Here is a 17,205-nt window from a genome sequence, read left to right as displayed (position 1 = left end):
TCAATTACATTGCTGCTTCGTACCTCGTTCCATAAGGTTTGTGAGAAGCAAAGATTCTCTCTTTATGGTTATTAAAAAAAAACTGTTGAAATTTCGAACAAAAAGGACAAAGGTATATATGGTCAGTTTTTTAAATCTTTTTAACAATAAAGAAAAAATAACTTATCAAGTGTTATTTAATTAATTACTTATTTAATAAATAGTATTACAGTAAACATTCGAAAGGCAGTCGAAAATTCAAGATATATTTTGTTTCGATTTTCTTTTATGTATATATATATATATATATATATATATATATATATATATATATATATATATATACTGTTGATATATGATATTATACATATATGAATAAAGATATGAATAAAGTTATATATGATAGGTATGAAAAATAAACAAACAAAACAACAAATATTTTGATAAAAAATTAAAAAATAATAGAAAAAAGAATCTATATATATTTAACTCTCTTTTGTGCTTGCGTAAGAAGTGCAAAATAAAATTCTTCAATCAATATATTTTTGCTCGCAAAAAAAATATATATATTTGAAAATATTTAAATTTTACTCCAAGAATGCTCGAAACTTCAACAGGGTGGAAAAAATGGATGCGAGACATAAGGTACTCCGTCTATATCAACGTCACATTTTCATATCGTTTTCATATTATTTTCTTCTTCCTTACATAGCATTTCTATGCGACCATTCGTGTCACTTCCGCGTCACTTGCACATGAATGTCACTTGAATACAATCTTATCTTACTACTGCTGGAAACGTAAAAATCACAAATTCGTCTATTTTTCACATAACTTTCAGATATTACATAAATCTGTATAATCATATCTTATATGGCAAATACAATCTCTGTCTAAAAAGCGTATTGCATTTTGGAATGTTTTTATATCTCTTGATTTTTATTGGAATAGAATCTCTTATTCAGAACAAATGAGTTAGTTCAGGACTCATCTATTTTTCACATGATCTTCGTGACATTACATAAATCTATAGTAATCGTATTTTATATACAACAAAAAAAATCAATTCGGAAGAAAGGTCTAAAAATTAGGAAGAAAGGTCACTTTATATTATACTGTTACTTGAAATTGATTTCAACCCTATCATTAAAAATGTAGAAAGTCGTGAATAAATCAGAGTATCTGTTTTATGCAAAACTCCAGCAGGTAGAACATACAGTCATCATGTTATATACAATAAACAGAATCGATCTCATAGAGACGTATCATAATAAAAAAAAAGTCATTTCATAAATCATGTACGTTTACGCTGTAGATTACAAGTTAAAATTATATATAAGTGATTTTACGATGGTGCCCAAATTTATATTAGATAAGAATCTCTTTATAATAACGTAAAAAAAAGAAAAAGGGAACACTCAAAAACTTTGTAGTGGCCAACGGAAGGTCTTATTGCACTTCGCGATCATTCAGCCGACAATCGACCAAGTAGTTCGAGTCTGTGCTGCGTCAGACCGTATCTGAGGATGATACAGTGGATCGAGTCGGCAAGCTAGAGTTCGCGTCATCCGACAACGGACCAAACATCAAAGGTGCCGCGTAATACGGTAGTAGAGGATACTGGGTTGTCGGAAAATACGTCGGTGGGAAAAGTCCCTGCCGTTGGGCGATCTTCAGCCGCGATGTCAGCTGCTTCTTCCATTTCGTGCGGCGATTCTGGAACCACGTCTTGATCTGCACCTCAGTGAGATTCAGACACTTGGACAACTCCATGCGCTTGCTCACGCTGAGATATTTATCGATCTGCGAAGATAAAAATATTCGGCGTCATACAAAGGAAATCTACTTGAGAGGAGAAAGATGTTGTCACATATATAAAGGAAGGGAAAGAAAAGAAAGCATGAATCATACTTTAAACTCTGCCTCGAGTCTTTCCAATTGTTTTGCACTGTATGCTTGACGCGGTTTTCGATCGATACCCGGTTTTCTCGACCTTCTACCGCTTGGTTTGGGTGCTGCAAAATCATCAATTTTCATGTCACTGTTGTTAATAGTATCAGTAATATCGCAACTACGTAGTCATTACTAATTACCTAACATGAGAGCCTCTTAAAATCCCTGACACTTCATGACATTCTGAAGATTTATCGTCGCGATAATCAAAATTTAATATTCTAATCGTGCTTCTTAATTGCTCGGCTAACTTCGCCAGTCCGAACTCAATTACCACTTTCTTACGATTTCGAGGCATCATCCACCGCGTCTTGTGTAGAAGTACCGAACGTGTCTAAAACGTGTGGGACTATTTGCGGAATGTGTGACATTCTGCTGTCAATATCATCGAGACGAAGTGGCAACAAGCTGCGCAAACAGTTTATGACGGAGAACGTTTGGATGCGATTATCATTGTAGTGCAAAGAAGTAATACACATTTCCTTTGACACGCAGATATAAGACATTATAACGTTATTAGTCGCACTAAAACAATACGGAGATTGTTAATTACGTAGGTAAATATCCGCCTGTAGTTTGCTCTAGAATACAAATATCGAAAAAGCGATGAGAATAACATTTCAGAATAACAATAACAGCTACTTTGGTACAATGTATCGAATTAAATAAATTTATAATTTTCTTGTTCTTTGGGTCTAATGCTTTTCAAATCATAAGAATATTATAGAAATATTATTATTGTGTATGTGAAATAATTATATAGAAAAAAAAGAAAGGAAAAAAGAACGAAAAATAAAGACAAAAAGAAAGTTAAAGAAAAACAAATAATTTTTCAAAAAAATTTTTAATTTTTTCAAGAAAAGTTATAATTATTTTTATTATCTTTTATTATGTGTACACACAAAATAATTTCAAGTATTATATCACAGAATTGAGTGCTTTCTTTCATTTTTTATCGGCGATTTTATAATTTTTATGTATAATATATATATGTATAAAATACATATAATTCAGTAACATTGCTGATACGAGAGTTACTATCAAAAGTACAATGTTAAATTAAAAAAAAAAAAATATTAATAAGCAAAATTAGTAATAACTATTAATGTTATTCTTTTCTCTCGTGGCATTAGTTGTTTGTTCGCGGAATTCTGAAAATAGCATTGGTTTGCCTGACAGGGAACTCTCAAGATTGCGATGTTTCCACATAGAAATAGAAATTTTTTTGCTCTTTTCTCGTGTTTAATCACCAGTTAGCCGGGCAGCCCTTACATGACGAGTCAACAAATAGATGTCGCGTATTTGTACAAGACCTTTGTGTTTTTTCTGAACCCTTCTAGTATGCTTACAACTACGCAGAACGACATAATTTTATTAGTTACAATATTATTGACGTGAAAATTGTAAATTTATGTCGGATAAAATAAGCTTACTATATTCAACGTATATAAAAATTTTGTTTGTGTATTACATTTTACAAATATATATATAATATCTTAATAATAACCATTAACTTGTATAGTATATTTTAAAATTCTAATTCAATATAAATAAAATTCAACTTTCTTGTAGAGTATATTTTTTATATCTATTTAAAATATTCTGACATGTTTTATTTTTAGTAATATATGTAACTATTGTGTAAATTCGTTATTTTCAGTAGATTTTAAAGACTTAATGTTTCAGTTGTTCCGTTCAACATGAAATGTTATAAAGTTTCAATACTTGTTCTATTCAATACAAAACGCGAATGCTTTGCAAATAATAGTCAAGAAGCGCGTGGTTTTTTAACTATGCAACGGTGCAAAGTATTTGTTTATCTAACATTTTATTAGAAGATAACGAGTATTAAATACGATAAAATTAGTAAAGTTTAATTAGCAAATATTTCACAATAACCGCCATATTATGTATATCAATATAAGATAGATATTTAATTATAAAATTAAGAAGCACGAATTACATGAATAAAAAATGATTGAGTTTCTTAGAAGTTGAAAGAGATTGTTACAGTGACCGGGAAGGAAAATGCGTATGGTGACGGAGAAGAACCAGCGGGACCAAGATTTACGAGTGTGCAGAGACATTTAACACCTTCGCGAAAGATAGTTAGACCTACGGTGCTGATAAATGGGCTCCTAACAGCATGGCGGATAGTAGCCAGAAAGGGAGAAACTGCGATGGCGGATTTCAATCTTATCTCACAATCGTAAAGTATCTAGAATCTCTGCTGAAGATTGACTCGCAATTTTATCGCATTATGGTAGCTCTTTTCTAAGCTTTACTGAATTTGCAATTTTACATCAGTATTGTACTTGTAGTACTAAAGAAAGAGAGTCGGAATATTCAAAAAAATTATTTGTACGGAATTTTCAAAACAATGGTAGATTTAGAGAAATTTTGCGTCAAATTGAGAACCAAGAAAAATAAAATGTTAATAAAATAAAATGCGAGTGAATTAATAGTTTAGATTTTTATATGCTTAAATATTTAATATTTTGCCGGAAACGTGCCGAAAAACGGAGGGGGATACAACAACTGGGCCACTGATGTGTACCTCGCGTGTCGAAAAGCTGTTACCGTAGGCGCCTCGTATAATATCCAATATTCGTTGAAGCCGAGAAAGAGGGTGCCCACCTTACACTTCTCTCGGTATTGTTCGCGAAAATGGAATTACGGCGGTAAGTTATTACGAGTGGATAATAATTAGAGTCCTTTGTCGTCGCGATTTTCCTCGAGAACATTTGTGCCTCTCACGAACGCACAAGAAAAATATATCTAGTACAATTTTCTTTGCGCGTATAAGATATTTGTTGAATGCTTTTGTAGAAACAGAGCTGGACGATATCTAAATGCTTTCAACATTGGATAAATCAAAGATAACTTTGATGCGATATTATTTTTAAATGACAAATTAGATTGTTTTTTCTAGTTCTCTTTCTTTCTTTTACTGTGTTTGTGGAAATAATAATTTATTCGATAAAAATTGCTTATATCGAAAATTGATCTTTGATATGATTTCTTAACAAATTAAATTTATTTTAAGTCTTACCTTGCAAACCAAACAGTTGTCCAGGTTTTGTTTGAGCAAACCAACTACTGTACAATAATGAGGCTGATGCAAGTGACGTCGTGGAATATGTCGAAGAGTCAGTTAAAGCACCTTCAGGATATGGAAATCCCGTATGAGTGTATAAACCTCCTTCTAGATCTATTAAATTGCAACATTTGTTCTTAAAAACCTATTTTAAAATAATATCTTTAAGACAATATAATTCTTCAAATAACTTCGTAGAAAAATAATTTTAAAAAAATATAGAAATATAAAATATAATAACGAGTAACTATTTAAATTGTGTTGAAAGTAAACGATTATTATTCTATTTACTTTGCAATAACTAGACTGAACAAAATTAATAAAACGTTATTTTGTAGAGGTAACTTTTAAATTTTATTACTATCAGTATGAAAAAAATATATAACGGTTTAATAATTTACATACGCGTTATAAAAAAAGAGTAAAAATTTGGGCACGTGAATTATATTAAGATATGTTTTCAAAATGTTATCCATTGGAATCGTCACAAAACTGCAATTATTTGCGAAAATTTTGAAATACAGATAAAAAAGTAAATAATAATTTTATTTTTAATTAAAAGAAAATTTTTTTGTTAAAAATTTTATTAAAAATTCTTTTTTATTTATTTTTATTTATCTTTATTTTATTTTTTAATTTAAAAGTTAAATTAAATCTTAGATATCCAATAATATGTAGAGATTATATTTTAGGTATACATTATAATATGTATAATTCCAGAAAAGAGGGAGATATTATTATATAAAAAGTAAAAACATACTTTTGAGTGTAGTTTCGTTTGAAATTATTTTAGATCAATATTTTCTACGGAAGCCACGATACGCTTCAATATAGTCGTTTCTATTGTAGAAGCATTCGATACGGAACTTCTTATTCGATTCTTAACGCATTCAGTTTGATACTTGTAAACTGACTTGTACAAAAGCTCACATAATAGTAGCAGGTCTTATCAAATCCTAGTCGATTAAATGATCGCCGAAATCGAGAAAGGGAAATATGAAATATAACCATTTACTCTCAACATAATTCAAATAGTTACTCGTTATTATATTTTATTATACTTTTACACATCTCTAACTTTGGACAAAATTTTAGAAATAGATATTGTATAAATATTACTACATTATTATTATTATTATAAATATTATAATATTTAATTTTTTTTCTAACAATAAGTATTTTATTTCGCCGATGAAACGTCCAAAAACAAAGGAATACAACAATTGATTTGTACTTTGCGTATCGAAAACTTTAATAACTAATATAATCTATATTTTTCTTTCTCTTATCTTTTTTTAATGTATATAACGTATATATACATACATACATACATACATACATATATATATGTGTATATACGTGTATTTACTTATACGTACGAAAATTTTACTAAACAATATATAATAGTAGACGTATTTATAACATACCAGGACGTGTGGCTGGTATCGCTGTTGGCCTAACAAAATGTCCCTCAATCCGATCGTCCATTTCTTCCTGATCCTCTTCTTTATCACCAGAACTATCTATTCTTGAAGTTTGATCCCTCTTCTCGTTTCTTCCCAGGATGCTATCGATAGTAAAAGCGCTAGACGCGGCAATCGGGGATGAATTTCTTCTTTCGAGCTGCTGTTTCTGAAACTCCCTGTAACCTTCGCAGCTGGAATCTGATACATATTCGATAGATTCTCGATTGACAATCAGTGATCTGCCATCTTGTTCGTTCGAATAGGTTTCATTCTCATTTGAAAGCGAGCATGTCCGACGAAGATCATAAATGTCATTGTTTATTTTCTCGCGGTTCTGGCAGAGTTCCATTCTGTGATAAATCATCGATTTCGACTATGGTTTCGATCAAATATACAATGATCTTGATGTTACTCGCTAATATCTCTTCCAATAATTCTAATTCAAATTCGCGCACTTCACATTTGATATCGAAACAATGATTTTTTCACATTTTTTCTTTTTTTAAATATTCCACAGCTATTTACATGAATTGTTCATTTAGCTAACAATAGTTTGAGACTCGATATGCACTTGTCATTTGTTTATTTTTATTCAATGCTGCACAATAAGATCAATAGAAAGAATTTAATATTTTTTAACCGGTAAACTATATATTTTGTATTTTTGATAACAAGGATATCTATTTGCAATCTATATCTATTATTAATTAATCGTAGACAATGTAGCACGCGTAATCCTTCTGATCAATCACACCTGATCTCGTACTAATCTCCCTCCGAACCGTCCGAAAGCAAGTACTTCCGAAAGTATGACAAGTGGCACGTGTCTATGGTCCAGAGAAGAACCTCCCAGCATCCCCTCCAGTTTCCTACAGGAAGGTCATCCCATGAGGCTGGAAGAATATCTCGCACATCGAGATCTCCCCACTTACTCTATCTCGGAGTAGGGATCGTAGAATCTCGGCAGTTTATGGTTGATTTCCTATTTTAATACCTTTATTATAGCTGTCAAATTTTATCGTAATATTTATAACAGTTTGTCTATCTTTTCACTGACAGTCAAGTGCTTGATTCACAAAATTTGGCAATAGAATTTAGTATATATTGTTACTTTGTTACACCATGTACATAAATATATCAAGCATTAAATACGAACATAAACAAACATAAGCATATAAAAATATACATATATGTCAAAATATTTAAGCTTTTACATCTTTAGAGCTTGCATTTATTGATAATCGTTATTAAGAACCTCGATATAGCGCTTATTAATTTTATTAGAATATTGTTTTATATAATTATGTAGCCTATTTACATAACATATGCAAACTTTATTATTTGTCTTGATGTAATTTACTTTACGTATTGCTATTTACATAGTGCTATTTTTATCGAGATGTTCCCTATCAATACCATCAATACAGTACAATTTTGCAAATTCATAGGTATGTTTCTTATATTCCCATTTTATCGAGATATTCACGTATTTTATGGTCCTTTCCAAAAAAGTGCTTGAGTTCGACGATTTGGCTTGCGCACTAGAGAGTTTCTCTAGTAAGAAAGGGCTCAAAGGGGTTCAAAGGTTGGATCTCGGATTGGTCCTAAACGCGCATGCTGCTCGCGCAGTGGCCGCCTTCTTTGACCCCTCTATCTCGGAGCTTTATACCAGTAAAACGATGGTCGTTCTCCTCTCTCTTTCCTGTTCACGCTTTAGCAATGGATAAACGCTTCTGCCACGCGAAGAACCTCATGAAAAAGTACCGCAAAACACTTCTTCACGCGTTTAGCGAACTACTCGCAGTGGTTCTCACTATACTTCAGAAAATATGCATTTTTTCATTACATTCAGATATAATCTTATATCTTGATATAATGTCGCAATTCATCAGTGGCAATACGTTAATAGTCATACAAGTTTGCACCAAAATTTAAATTGATTTAACATAATATATTTCTTCGAAGAATTTACAATTTAATTTGTAAAAAAAAGAGAGACAAATTTTTTTGCGAGAAGAGACAGATCAATATTTTTGAAAGAAATGTAATAAAATAAAAATGAAAGAACGAAATAAAAAAAAAAAAAAAAAAAAAAAACGATAGCTTTGTTTCACAATGATCGGAGACTTTCAGCTTCTTACGTCGATGATAGCTCTTATCGAACCATATCGTGTTATTTCTGTTTATGAGCACGGTAAGGCAGCCATTTTCGTGAATGCTGCGTCCATTAGTCTCCGGGCTACCCGTGCCAATCTCAATGTTCATCCTCGCAAACCGTAAATCCACTCGCTTCTGCGGCTAAAAGGACCAATGGCGATTGTGAGCCCTTTCTATTGCTCGGTTCCTCGTCATCGATCCTCACCCCGATCTACGTCTGAGTTATTTCGTCTTTGTGGAAGAACATATATCAAATATATATCTTTTTGTATACATTAGACACTTCAACATGCAGTGCCATATTCTGAAAACACAGTCATTATTAACCTTTCGCATAAACTTGGATAACATAACTATTACATTGAAGAAAATAATTTTAGAAATTTTATACGCATAATTAAACGTAAATTATACAATAATTCAACAATGTAAAATGGTTGTGCCATTATCTGAAAAGATATCTTCTATTTTATATACAGAAAAAAATTAAACTTAATTTTAAAAAAGAACAATATGTATCTTTAAAATTACATTTTTAAAAGTTCCATATGTATTTAAACTAAAATGTATGATATAGACAATACATGCACATGTTTTTAAAAATTTTTTAAATATTATCAAATCGATAAGAGTTTTAAGGCTCGCGAGCTTATTATTTTTACACGTTTAGACGCAAATTTACGCTCGTTCGTCTCGTGTCGCACACGCTCTTTTGCATGCTGATTATACGCGGGGTTGAACATTTTACACGTACTTGCGATCGCGACAAATATTGAAACTTAAATACAGTGAAATGTGCTTAAGGCGCGTTGTTAGGTGCGAAGAGAGGAAGTAACGATATGGTCAACGCGCACATTAATTTACGACCGAGGACCTACTTCCTGGAAGCTAGCGTAAACGCTTAAACGTTATTTCTACATTTTTTGCAATAGCTAGGTGTCTCTTTCAGAAAATGATCTAACAACACAAATTCGAATTTCCAAAAAAATAAAAATTTCTTTTTTAATTAATATGATTAATAAGTGGTTTTTTTACTGGCTACTCTTGATTCGCTTGAAACGTTAGCGTACAAATAACACGCGATTATATTTGCGATTTATTTGCGATTTATATGCGATTTACCATTTGTAATATTTTCATAGTGGCAACCATTCGTAAATGTTTCGAATAAACGATCCATTTGCTCGCTGCGAAGTTTACTCTCACGTTTGATGCACGCTGTGCCGGATAATTGAAACGATCAATCAAGCACCTGAGAAAAGGAGGGTGAACTCACGCGTGCACAAACTGCGCCACAGGTCGTGTTCACGCAAAAGGGGAGGTGCGCGATCACACCTCGACTACGGGCGGTTAAAACCGCATCTTCGTCTGCGTCATATTGAAAATAATATTTCATAAAACCATTTCTCGTGTGCATCTTAAAAGTATGAAATTCAAAACACGAAGAGAATTTTAAACACACTTTTAAAATCAATTTTATCTATTAGTCTTTTTCTTTTTTTTTCCCCCTATGAATATTATTATTAATATATTATAAGATTTTTAAAGAATTATTAAAAAATATATTTTAGTTCTTCTAGAACTTCTTATGTTAGTAAATCATAAAAATAAATACTTTTTGTACGTACTTTTACCTGATTTTGCGACTATAATATCATTAATAATCGCGTGAGAAACGTTTATTTCAGTCGGTAGGACGAGACGCAAAGATTCTTTCGAAACTGCGCGATTAATTTTCAGTAAGCTCAGCGTATAACTGGCCGCATTTGGTGTGTGTACAGATATAGCCACTCCCGCGAGATATTAGACAGGTGAGCGCGTTCCCAGGGGAACAAAGGCCCCATTACCCTGTCTTACCACCTCGACCCGAGCGGACGTTCCGCCAGACCCTTCGTTCTTGAAACATTCATAAGAGCGTTGTAAGTGGTTTTTAATAAACGTATTTAATCATGAGTGTAGGATTACGCGTAAATCGGTGGGCGCTATCGCCAAACAGGGGGATTAGTCATGAATCTAAACAGATGTTGAAACAACCCGCTTTTAGCAGGTATGCGGGTTATTTTTCCTTTCGAGTTTGATACTAGTAAGTTAGATTTTTTTATGTCTACACTTTTTATTAATTAATTAATTAAATGCCATTTGTTAACTATGAAATATTAATAATTTGGAAAATTATTAATAATTAGACTTACACACGCAAAATAACTTTTTATATGCTTAAAACTGTAAATAATAGCAAGGCTAAGCAACGTTACGGTTAAAGCAATTATTTCTAGCAGACGAGAAAATTATTATATGAGCGTGTCGTCTTCTCGTCAGTCACAGTTGTCTTCGTGTTTTAGCAGCAACTCTCGTGGCATAGCTAAAATGGCACTGAACGTTTTGTCAGAATACTGTGAAAAATGCTTATTGCGAATTTACACGATTATACATTTCTTTGTAATCTGTTTCTTTTTGATTGCGATATCAGCGCAGGAATGTTTCGACGACGGCAACGAATTCTGTATCAATCAAGATGATATACTTGCCGTGGATCTTTTACCTGGATCGTTTCTGTTTAGTGATCAATATCAAAACGATAATGTTTCTAAGACAGTAACAAATCAAACCGTAGACGGATCTTTTAATAGAGCATTAAACCAAATGAACTATCATAGGTAAGAATTAAATAATTTAATTAAAAAGTTAACAGTGAAAAGTATAATTAAACATTTTTTAATTCATCAATATAAAATTAGAAAAAGAATGAATGAATATCTATGTCACGGTTATATGGCAGAAGAAATCTTGAAAGAAGTGAGCACTCCTAGAGTGAAACGACGTCCTGAATCCCTGCCACACGACAACTTACATAACTTTATAGACAATGTTACGATTCATGATAAACTTTTGGCGGACGAAGGAAGCTCCAAGTATAAGAATTGGCTTCAAAGGTAAATTGACTTCACTAAGAATTCTTAAATTCTTTATAATTTCAACCACATATTTTGTAATTAATCATATTTATATGTAGTTTTGAAAAATTTCACATAGTATAGATGACAAACTTATTGAATATTTTAGACCCAAAAAGTATTATTTCTCACTACAAACTTTTCACGAAATTAGAGATTTATTTTTCTTTAACAAATTTTAAACTATCTAAGTTCTAATATAAATAGAAATTGAAAATTAAACTTTTGTTAAACTCTGTAATTAAACTTTTAATTTAAAATACTTTAAAGACATATTAGATAGAAATACGAAATTATAGAAAAACTAAAATATATTTTTAAATAATTATTTAAGAATCTTATATTAATAATATAATGCATTATAAATTAATTTTGACCATGAGAAATTATGTTCATTTATATTAATCTTTTGTTATATTTTACAAATTATTACGTACACACAGTATATCCAATATAAAAATAAATATTAAAATTTAACTAATTTATTAACAGAACGACAACGTTAGATGATGTTTATCGACACTATGCACCTCACAAAAAAATGAAAAAGAAACAAGATGTCCAGGAAGATGATATTGATGAGTTCGATGGTGAAGTGACTGGGTACGCGATGCAAGCTCCTCTGCCATCTGGAAAAGTGGGTTTCTACAGACCATCTCATGAAGGTAAATTCCAGAAACTATTGCACAAGTGTTGCACGATGCACGAAAGATTTGATATTTTATGTTCCATGAATAGATGACAGGTCATCGTCGTCGTCGGAACATTCTTTCCGTTATGGACCAGCGTTTAGTCATAGAGACTTTGCACACCATGACCATTTTTTCCCATCTATTCACGAGGAATATTATTACGGACCACATGAGGAAGAGGAACATAAGCCCTTCTATTCCAAGGGAAAGGAACTCTCGATTAAGGATTTCTTCGAAATCGCACTTACTGCGCTTGCATTTTTAGCGTTCGGTTTATTTATCATTCAGCTGTGTATGAATGCTACGGTACTATTTTTTTGAAAAATATTTGTCAATTATTTAGAAACTATTTCATTCCGATGAAAATATTTGATGCAGGAGAGATGTACACACATGATTTTTTGATGGTACAGTTTAACGAAAAAATGTTTCTTGCATTATAGAGCAATAATGGAATGATGATGATGATGGCTGGTAGGCAACGCGTCAAGAGAAACGCACTTCCTATTTCTTTATCTTCCACCAGCAACGAGGACTTGAATGATCTATCTTATCGCATTCTGAGATCCATCGAAGCAGTTATGATCGCCGAAGAAGACTCTGGTAATTGTCTGCGAAGGATATTGTGCGAAGAAAATCAATATTCCAAGGAAACCAACGACGGTCGTAGAATTTGGGTTCCCGTTTGGAGGTAATAGAGTACAGTAACGGCAATTATCAGCGACTCCTAAAAACAAGATTAAATAGAAATTTACCGTCGCATCTCATAAACTGATCAACGCAATATCAATGGTCGGCGAAGTGTTTCAAGTTTTTTCTCGAAATCGGTAATATCGAGATTTTTCTTTCCAGCTTGGGCATGAGCTGGTTATCAGGCAGAATGATACACAAGACTCCATGGTCGGCAATGTTGGATTCTGTTAAAGCATCCATTCTCGGCTTGGGCGGAATTGACTGTGCCTCTTTCTACCCAGGATGTGATCTCGAGAAAGAAAGAATTAAAAGACGTCGCAAAAGAAGGAAATAAAAATAAACGACGCTTTCCAAGATTTTACAAAGCTAAATTAAAAAAACTAAAATAAATTAAATACAAGCATATTATGAGGGATGTTGCACTCTATATATTTATAAATAATTGCAATAGCAAATCTCTATAAGTAATCTGTCTCTCTTACAATAATATATATAGTAATTATATAGCGCAATACAATATTTTATCATTGTTTATCATCGACGTCGTCTTGAACAATACATGAATCAATAGGATTACGAATGGGTAAAAGTGTTGCATACATGGATCCACTGGGACATACGTGAAAAACGTTTCTATCACCTTTGTCTTTCAATGGCTGACAATTTGTCAAAATTGGCATACTACGTTCGTCGTAAAGTGTGCGAAACTCTGCGATCTGAAAAAATAAAATCGATTTTACTATAAGATGTATTATTAGCAATAATTATATGGCAATCTTATTTTATTTAATTGTTACTTGCGAATTCTAACCGAACTTACTTGTTCGATGGATATTCCTAATGGTTCTCTGCTTATTAGCCAAAGTATGCTATTTCTGATATTTGTCATTGTTATAGAACCCCAATACACAAAGTAATCATGTTGAAAGCATCGCATAATGTTCGTTATAGGAAAAGGCGTTAAACGGACGGAAGAATGAGCCGCTTGGATAAAGGGTAACGCTTTTATAATATCATCCAAAAGTGGATTAGGAGATACCTGAAGCTGTATACAATATTACATCTTCCTTCGCCTTCCAAAAAATATATATATATTATTTGTTTAATATCTAAATAGATGTTTGTGTTCCAACTCTGAAGTCACACATTTTAGAATGTATGAAAAAAACAAGAAAATAACACACACAGAAAATAATTTAATATATAGAGACATTATATATAATCGAATAGTATTTTTCGCAAATAAAAATTTTTTTTAATACCTGAAATAAATATACTAAAATAGTAATTCCACCATTTTGACGAAAAGCTGCTAACTGAGTTTCGTAATCACTTTTATAATACACTGCGTGCATTTCCATTGGCATGCTGCATTAATAAGTTTATTTAAATAAAGTAAATAAACGTAATTTACGAAGTAACAGTAAAAATAAAACCTTCCACCATCAATATAATGTTCGCTACCGTCCATATCGGTTTTACCCCAATGAAAATGCAGCTGCGAGAAAACGTAATTACCGACAAAAGGACCGTCGCACAAATACGGCTCTTCTGCATGCCATGTTGCACTAAGAATTACTATTAACAATAAATATAATTGTAATATTTTTTTAGAATTAATTTTATATATATATATATATATATATACAAATTACAAATCTGACTTTTAACCTAACCAGTGTAGCCGGTGTTGGTAAGTTTTATTTTCTTTGGCATGAGATTGTAATTGAACCATTGTAAAGGATTCAGTTTCACGACTTTCATGTGACTAATGTTCAAATTAATTGGTGATTCCAGTTTGCCATCCGTTTTAGCTAATTGTTGTATATATCTAACCGTTTCGTTACTATGCTCATCAGTATCTAGAAAATCACAGAAAAAAATACTCAATTATAAAAATATTTTGATCGTGTAAAAAAATATTATTTTAATTTATACATATTATACCTGTTGAAGAACTCATGCTGATATATTATATTGCCATATGTTATTAATTGAGAACTTTTTATGCAATCTAAAAACATTATTTGATCGACTTTGCTCATACTTCAATCCAAATGTCATCGATATCAAGCGTCATCAATGAATCATTTTTTTGTATATACTTAAAACGAAATAAGTATATTTTTCTGGAGAAAAAAAGAAAAAAGTGTTCTATAGTTAAAAATAATGTATCAAAAATAAAATAATTTATTTGAAGGTTCTCATTAAAGAGAATAAGATACATATTGATATAAAATATACATATTTTGTACTCTTAGAAATGGATTTTGCGCGGAAAATCGGTAAATCTGACGAACCTCGAATCTGGAAGAAGATTCGTCAGCCACTTGTAACAACTAGGGATAACATTCTCTCCGAGGATACACCGTTTTCGGAAGATCATCGTTTTGTAAATTGGCGAAAGTGGCTTGCCGATCGAAAGAAACAGACTCGTCGTATCGAGGCTATTACCGCTCGTCCGCAAGCCGATCAGCTGCAAAGTTCCTCGGAGAGATTTCGCGCTTTCGTCGAGATGAAAAATTTAATGGAACACGCCGCCATACCGGTACCCGTAATCGGCGATAAATATCGCGGTGGTCCGGAATTTTGGCGAACGCCTGAGTTTCTTCCGGATCATGGCGATGCTTGCCATTTGCCCAAAATAGCATTAACTCCAACTAGAAGAGACCTGAATCTTCCTCCAGATTTAATGCATGTTGAATTACCAGACTTAATAGCAAAGGAGCGGGATCTTATCGCGTTAAAAACCAAGGAGGAATCCTGGAAACGTAGCGAGTATCTAAAGACGCGTAAACTTGAACTAGCTGAGGAAATTGCATTGCTATTGCCTAAGGAACCGAAAATAGCAGAGTTGGTTGTTCAAGGAAGAAGCTCATTTCAAAAGAAGAAACCGCTGCTACGAATTCCGCCGATTACCATCACGGAACCCGATGATGAAGAAGAATTGCGCAAAGATATCGATCAGGCGATAGTCTTGAAAATTCAAGATCGAGAATTCATGTGGCGGGATTCTCTCTTAGAGCAAATGGACACCGACCCCATCACGTGCTCTCTAACTTTCACCAGTGAGATTGATGAGCTCGTCGAAAAAGAAATCGTCCTCGAGAACAAAGGAACCCGTGTTATCGTGTATCATTGGCGAGATTCAACTTATCAGTCAAGCAGCGTATCCTTCGAGAGACGCGGCAGTCCATTCTTCTTCGACAAGACAAAAGGTCTCATACTTCCGGGACAGATCGTGAAGATCAAAATATGGTATCGATCTAGAACTCGAGCAGTCTTCACTGAATCCTGGCGATTCATCACAGAACCGAGATTGAGTCTTTCAACCTTCATATTTCGCTTTTGGGGCTGTGCAATCGATAGTCGGAGCAAAGAACTGACCGATCATCGAGCGATAGACAAACATTTGGATCGTCGTATTCGCGACTCGACGATACGTTCGATCATCGAGGAAATTATAACCAGCGTGGAGAATAGCAAATCACTGGAGCTAATTTACAAGCCGTTACTTTCGCAAAGTGATCTGTTCATTTCTTTAAATCCCTATTATTATTATTATTATCCGAGTATCGTGATGCAATTGCAAAAAATGTATTGCGATCTTACCGATGAAAGTTCAGCACCTTGGAACTTGTCGTTGAATACTTTGCGAGATATCCTTTTACAAATAGAGGATGCAAATTACAAACGCGATATGCTAATCTTATTCAACAATCTTTGCAAACAAAGTCTTAGATTCAATTTGACTGAATTTGACTTTGTTCATAAGAATAAATACAATGCTGTGTACAATATCTTATGTGCTTTCGTAAATTGTTTTGAAGATGAAAGTGAACTCGTAAAGAAGAACAGTTTAATACATGAACAATCTGCAATAAAAATAGACCAACAAGAATCAATGTTTTTATCTCAAAGGTCTAATAATAATAAAAACTTCCAAGAAATATATACAGAAAACTCAATCGATCAAACACAAACATTAATGCAAAAAGGAAAAAAAAGTTATTTAAATCTACAGCTTTACAGAGAAATTTTTTTTATTCGTATATATAAAATACTGGAAGAAGCAATAGAACGAGCTTGTGCCAGTATCGACTCTTTCAATAAGCTTAATGAGTTCAGGAAGCATAAAATATAACGTAAATAAGATTATATTAATTTTTACAGTGATATGGATAATATAAATTTACAAATTTAATAAATATAAA

At 32.4% G+C, this 17,205-nt stretch overlaps 4 protein-coding genes across 4 annotated transcripts; 2 read left to right on the top strand and 2 right to left on the bottom strand.

The window, feature by feature from the left end:
* Positions 1–485: 485 nt before the first annotated feature.
* Positions 486–7,407, bottom strand: LOC140676415 (uncharacterized). Its single transcript, XM_072911448.1, has 4 exons — positions 6,457–7,407; positions 4,985–5,143; positions 1,891–1,994; positions 486–1,782 (listed from the first exon to the last, which is right to left on the bottom strand). Exons 1-4 carry the CDS (start codon positions 6,857–6,859, stop codon positions 1,489–1,491), a joined length of 960 nt encoding a protein of 319 aa, XP_072767549.1. The 5' UTR covers positions 6,860–7,407; the 3' UTR covers positions 486–1,488.
* Positions 7,408–11,019: 3,612 nt separating this feature from the next.
* Positions 11,020–13,386, top strand: LOC140663210 (uncharacterized). The gene is made up of 6 exons (XM_072887213.1): positions 11,020–11,309; positions 11,391–11,585; positions 12,099–12,271; positions 12,345–12,604; positions 12,742–12,989; positions 13,151–13,386. The coding sequence occupies exons 1-6, from the start codon at positions 11,020–11,022 to the stop codon at positions 13,323–13,325; spliced, it is 1,341 nt and encodes a 446-aa protein (XP_072743314.1). The 3' UTR covers positions 13,326–13,386.
* On the bottom strand, positions 13,342–17,145 carry LOC140663050 (carbonic anhydrase 1). Its single transcript, XM_072886910.1, has 6 exons — positions 14,939–17,145; positions 14,668–14,853; positions 14,428–14,569; positions 14,254–14,359; positions 13,812–14,036; positions 13,342–13,707 (listed from the first exon to the last, which is right to left on the bottom strand). Exons 1-6 carry the CDS (start codon positions 14,952–14,954, stop codon positions 13,516–13,518), a joined length of 867 nt encoding a protein of 288 aa, XP_072743011.1. The 5' UTR covers positions 14,955–17,145; the 3' UTR covers positions 13,342–13,515.
* On the top strand, positions 15,255–17,135 carry LOC140676351 (MYCBP-associated protein). Its single transcript, XM_072911311.1, has one exon. The coding sequence runs from the start codon at positions 15,255–15,257 to the stop codon at positions 17,133–17,135; it is 1,881 nt and encodes a 626-aa protein (XP_072767412.1).
* Positions 17,146–17,205: the final 60 nt, after the last annotated feature.

This window comes from Anoplolepis gracilipes, chromosome 2 (genome assembly GCF_047496725.1).
Source record: "Anoplolepis gracilipes chromosome 2, ASM4749672v1, whole genome shotgun sequence".
Classification (NCBI taxonomy): domain Eukaryota; kingdom Metazoa; phylum Arthropoda; class Insecta; order Hymenoptera; family Formicidae; genus Anoplolepis; species Anoplolepis gracilipes.
This window is presented reverse-complemented; position numbering and strand designations above follow the sequence as displayed.

Excerpts from the sequence above, each read along its gene's own strand:
- LOC140663050 (XM_072886910.1), bottom strand. Across the intron at positions 14,360-14,427 it reads CATTATATTGATGGTGGAAG|CATGCCAATGGAAATGCACG; the intron begins GTTTTATTTTTA and ends TTATTAATGCAG. Across the intron at positions 13,708-13,811 it reads TAGGAATATCCATCGAACAA|ATCGCAGAGTTTCGCACACT; the intron begins GTAAGTTCGGTT and ends TTATTTTTTCAG.
- LOC140676351 (XM_072911311.1), top strand. The coding sequence starts at position 15,255 with ATGGATTTTGCGCGGAAAATCGGTAAATCTGACGAACCTCGAATCTGG.
- LOC140663210 (XM_072887213.1), top strand. The coding sequence starts at position 11,020 with ATGGCACTGAACGTTTTGTCAGAATACTGTGAAAAATGCTTATTGCGA. Across the intron at positions 12,272-12,344 it reads CTACAGACCATCTCATGAAG|ATGACAGGTCATCGTCGTCG; the intron begins GTAAATTCCAGA and ends TTCCATGAATAG. Across the intron at positions 12,990-13,150 it reads ATTTGGGTTCCCGTTTGGAG|CTTGGGCATGAGCTGGTTAT; the intron begins GTAATAGAGTAC and ends TTTTCTTTCCAG.
- LOC140676415 (XM_072911448.1), bottom strand. The coding sequence starts at position 6,859 with ATGATTTATCACAGAATGGAACTCTGCCAGAACCGCGAGAAAATAAAC. Across the intron at positions 5,144-6,456 it reads GATACCAGCCACACGTCCTG|ATCTAGAAGGAGGTTTATAC; the intron begins GTATGTTATAAA and ends GCAATTTAATAG. Across the intron at positions 1,783-1,890 it reads GACTCGAGGCAGAGTTTAAA|ATCGATAAATATCTCAGCGT; the intron begins GTATGATTCATG and ends TTATCTTCGCAG.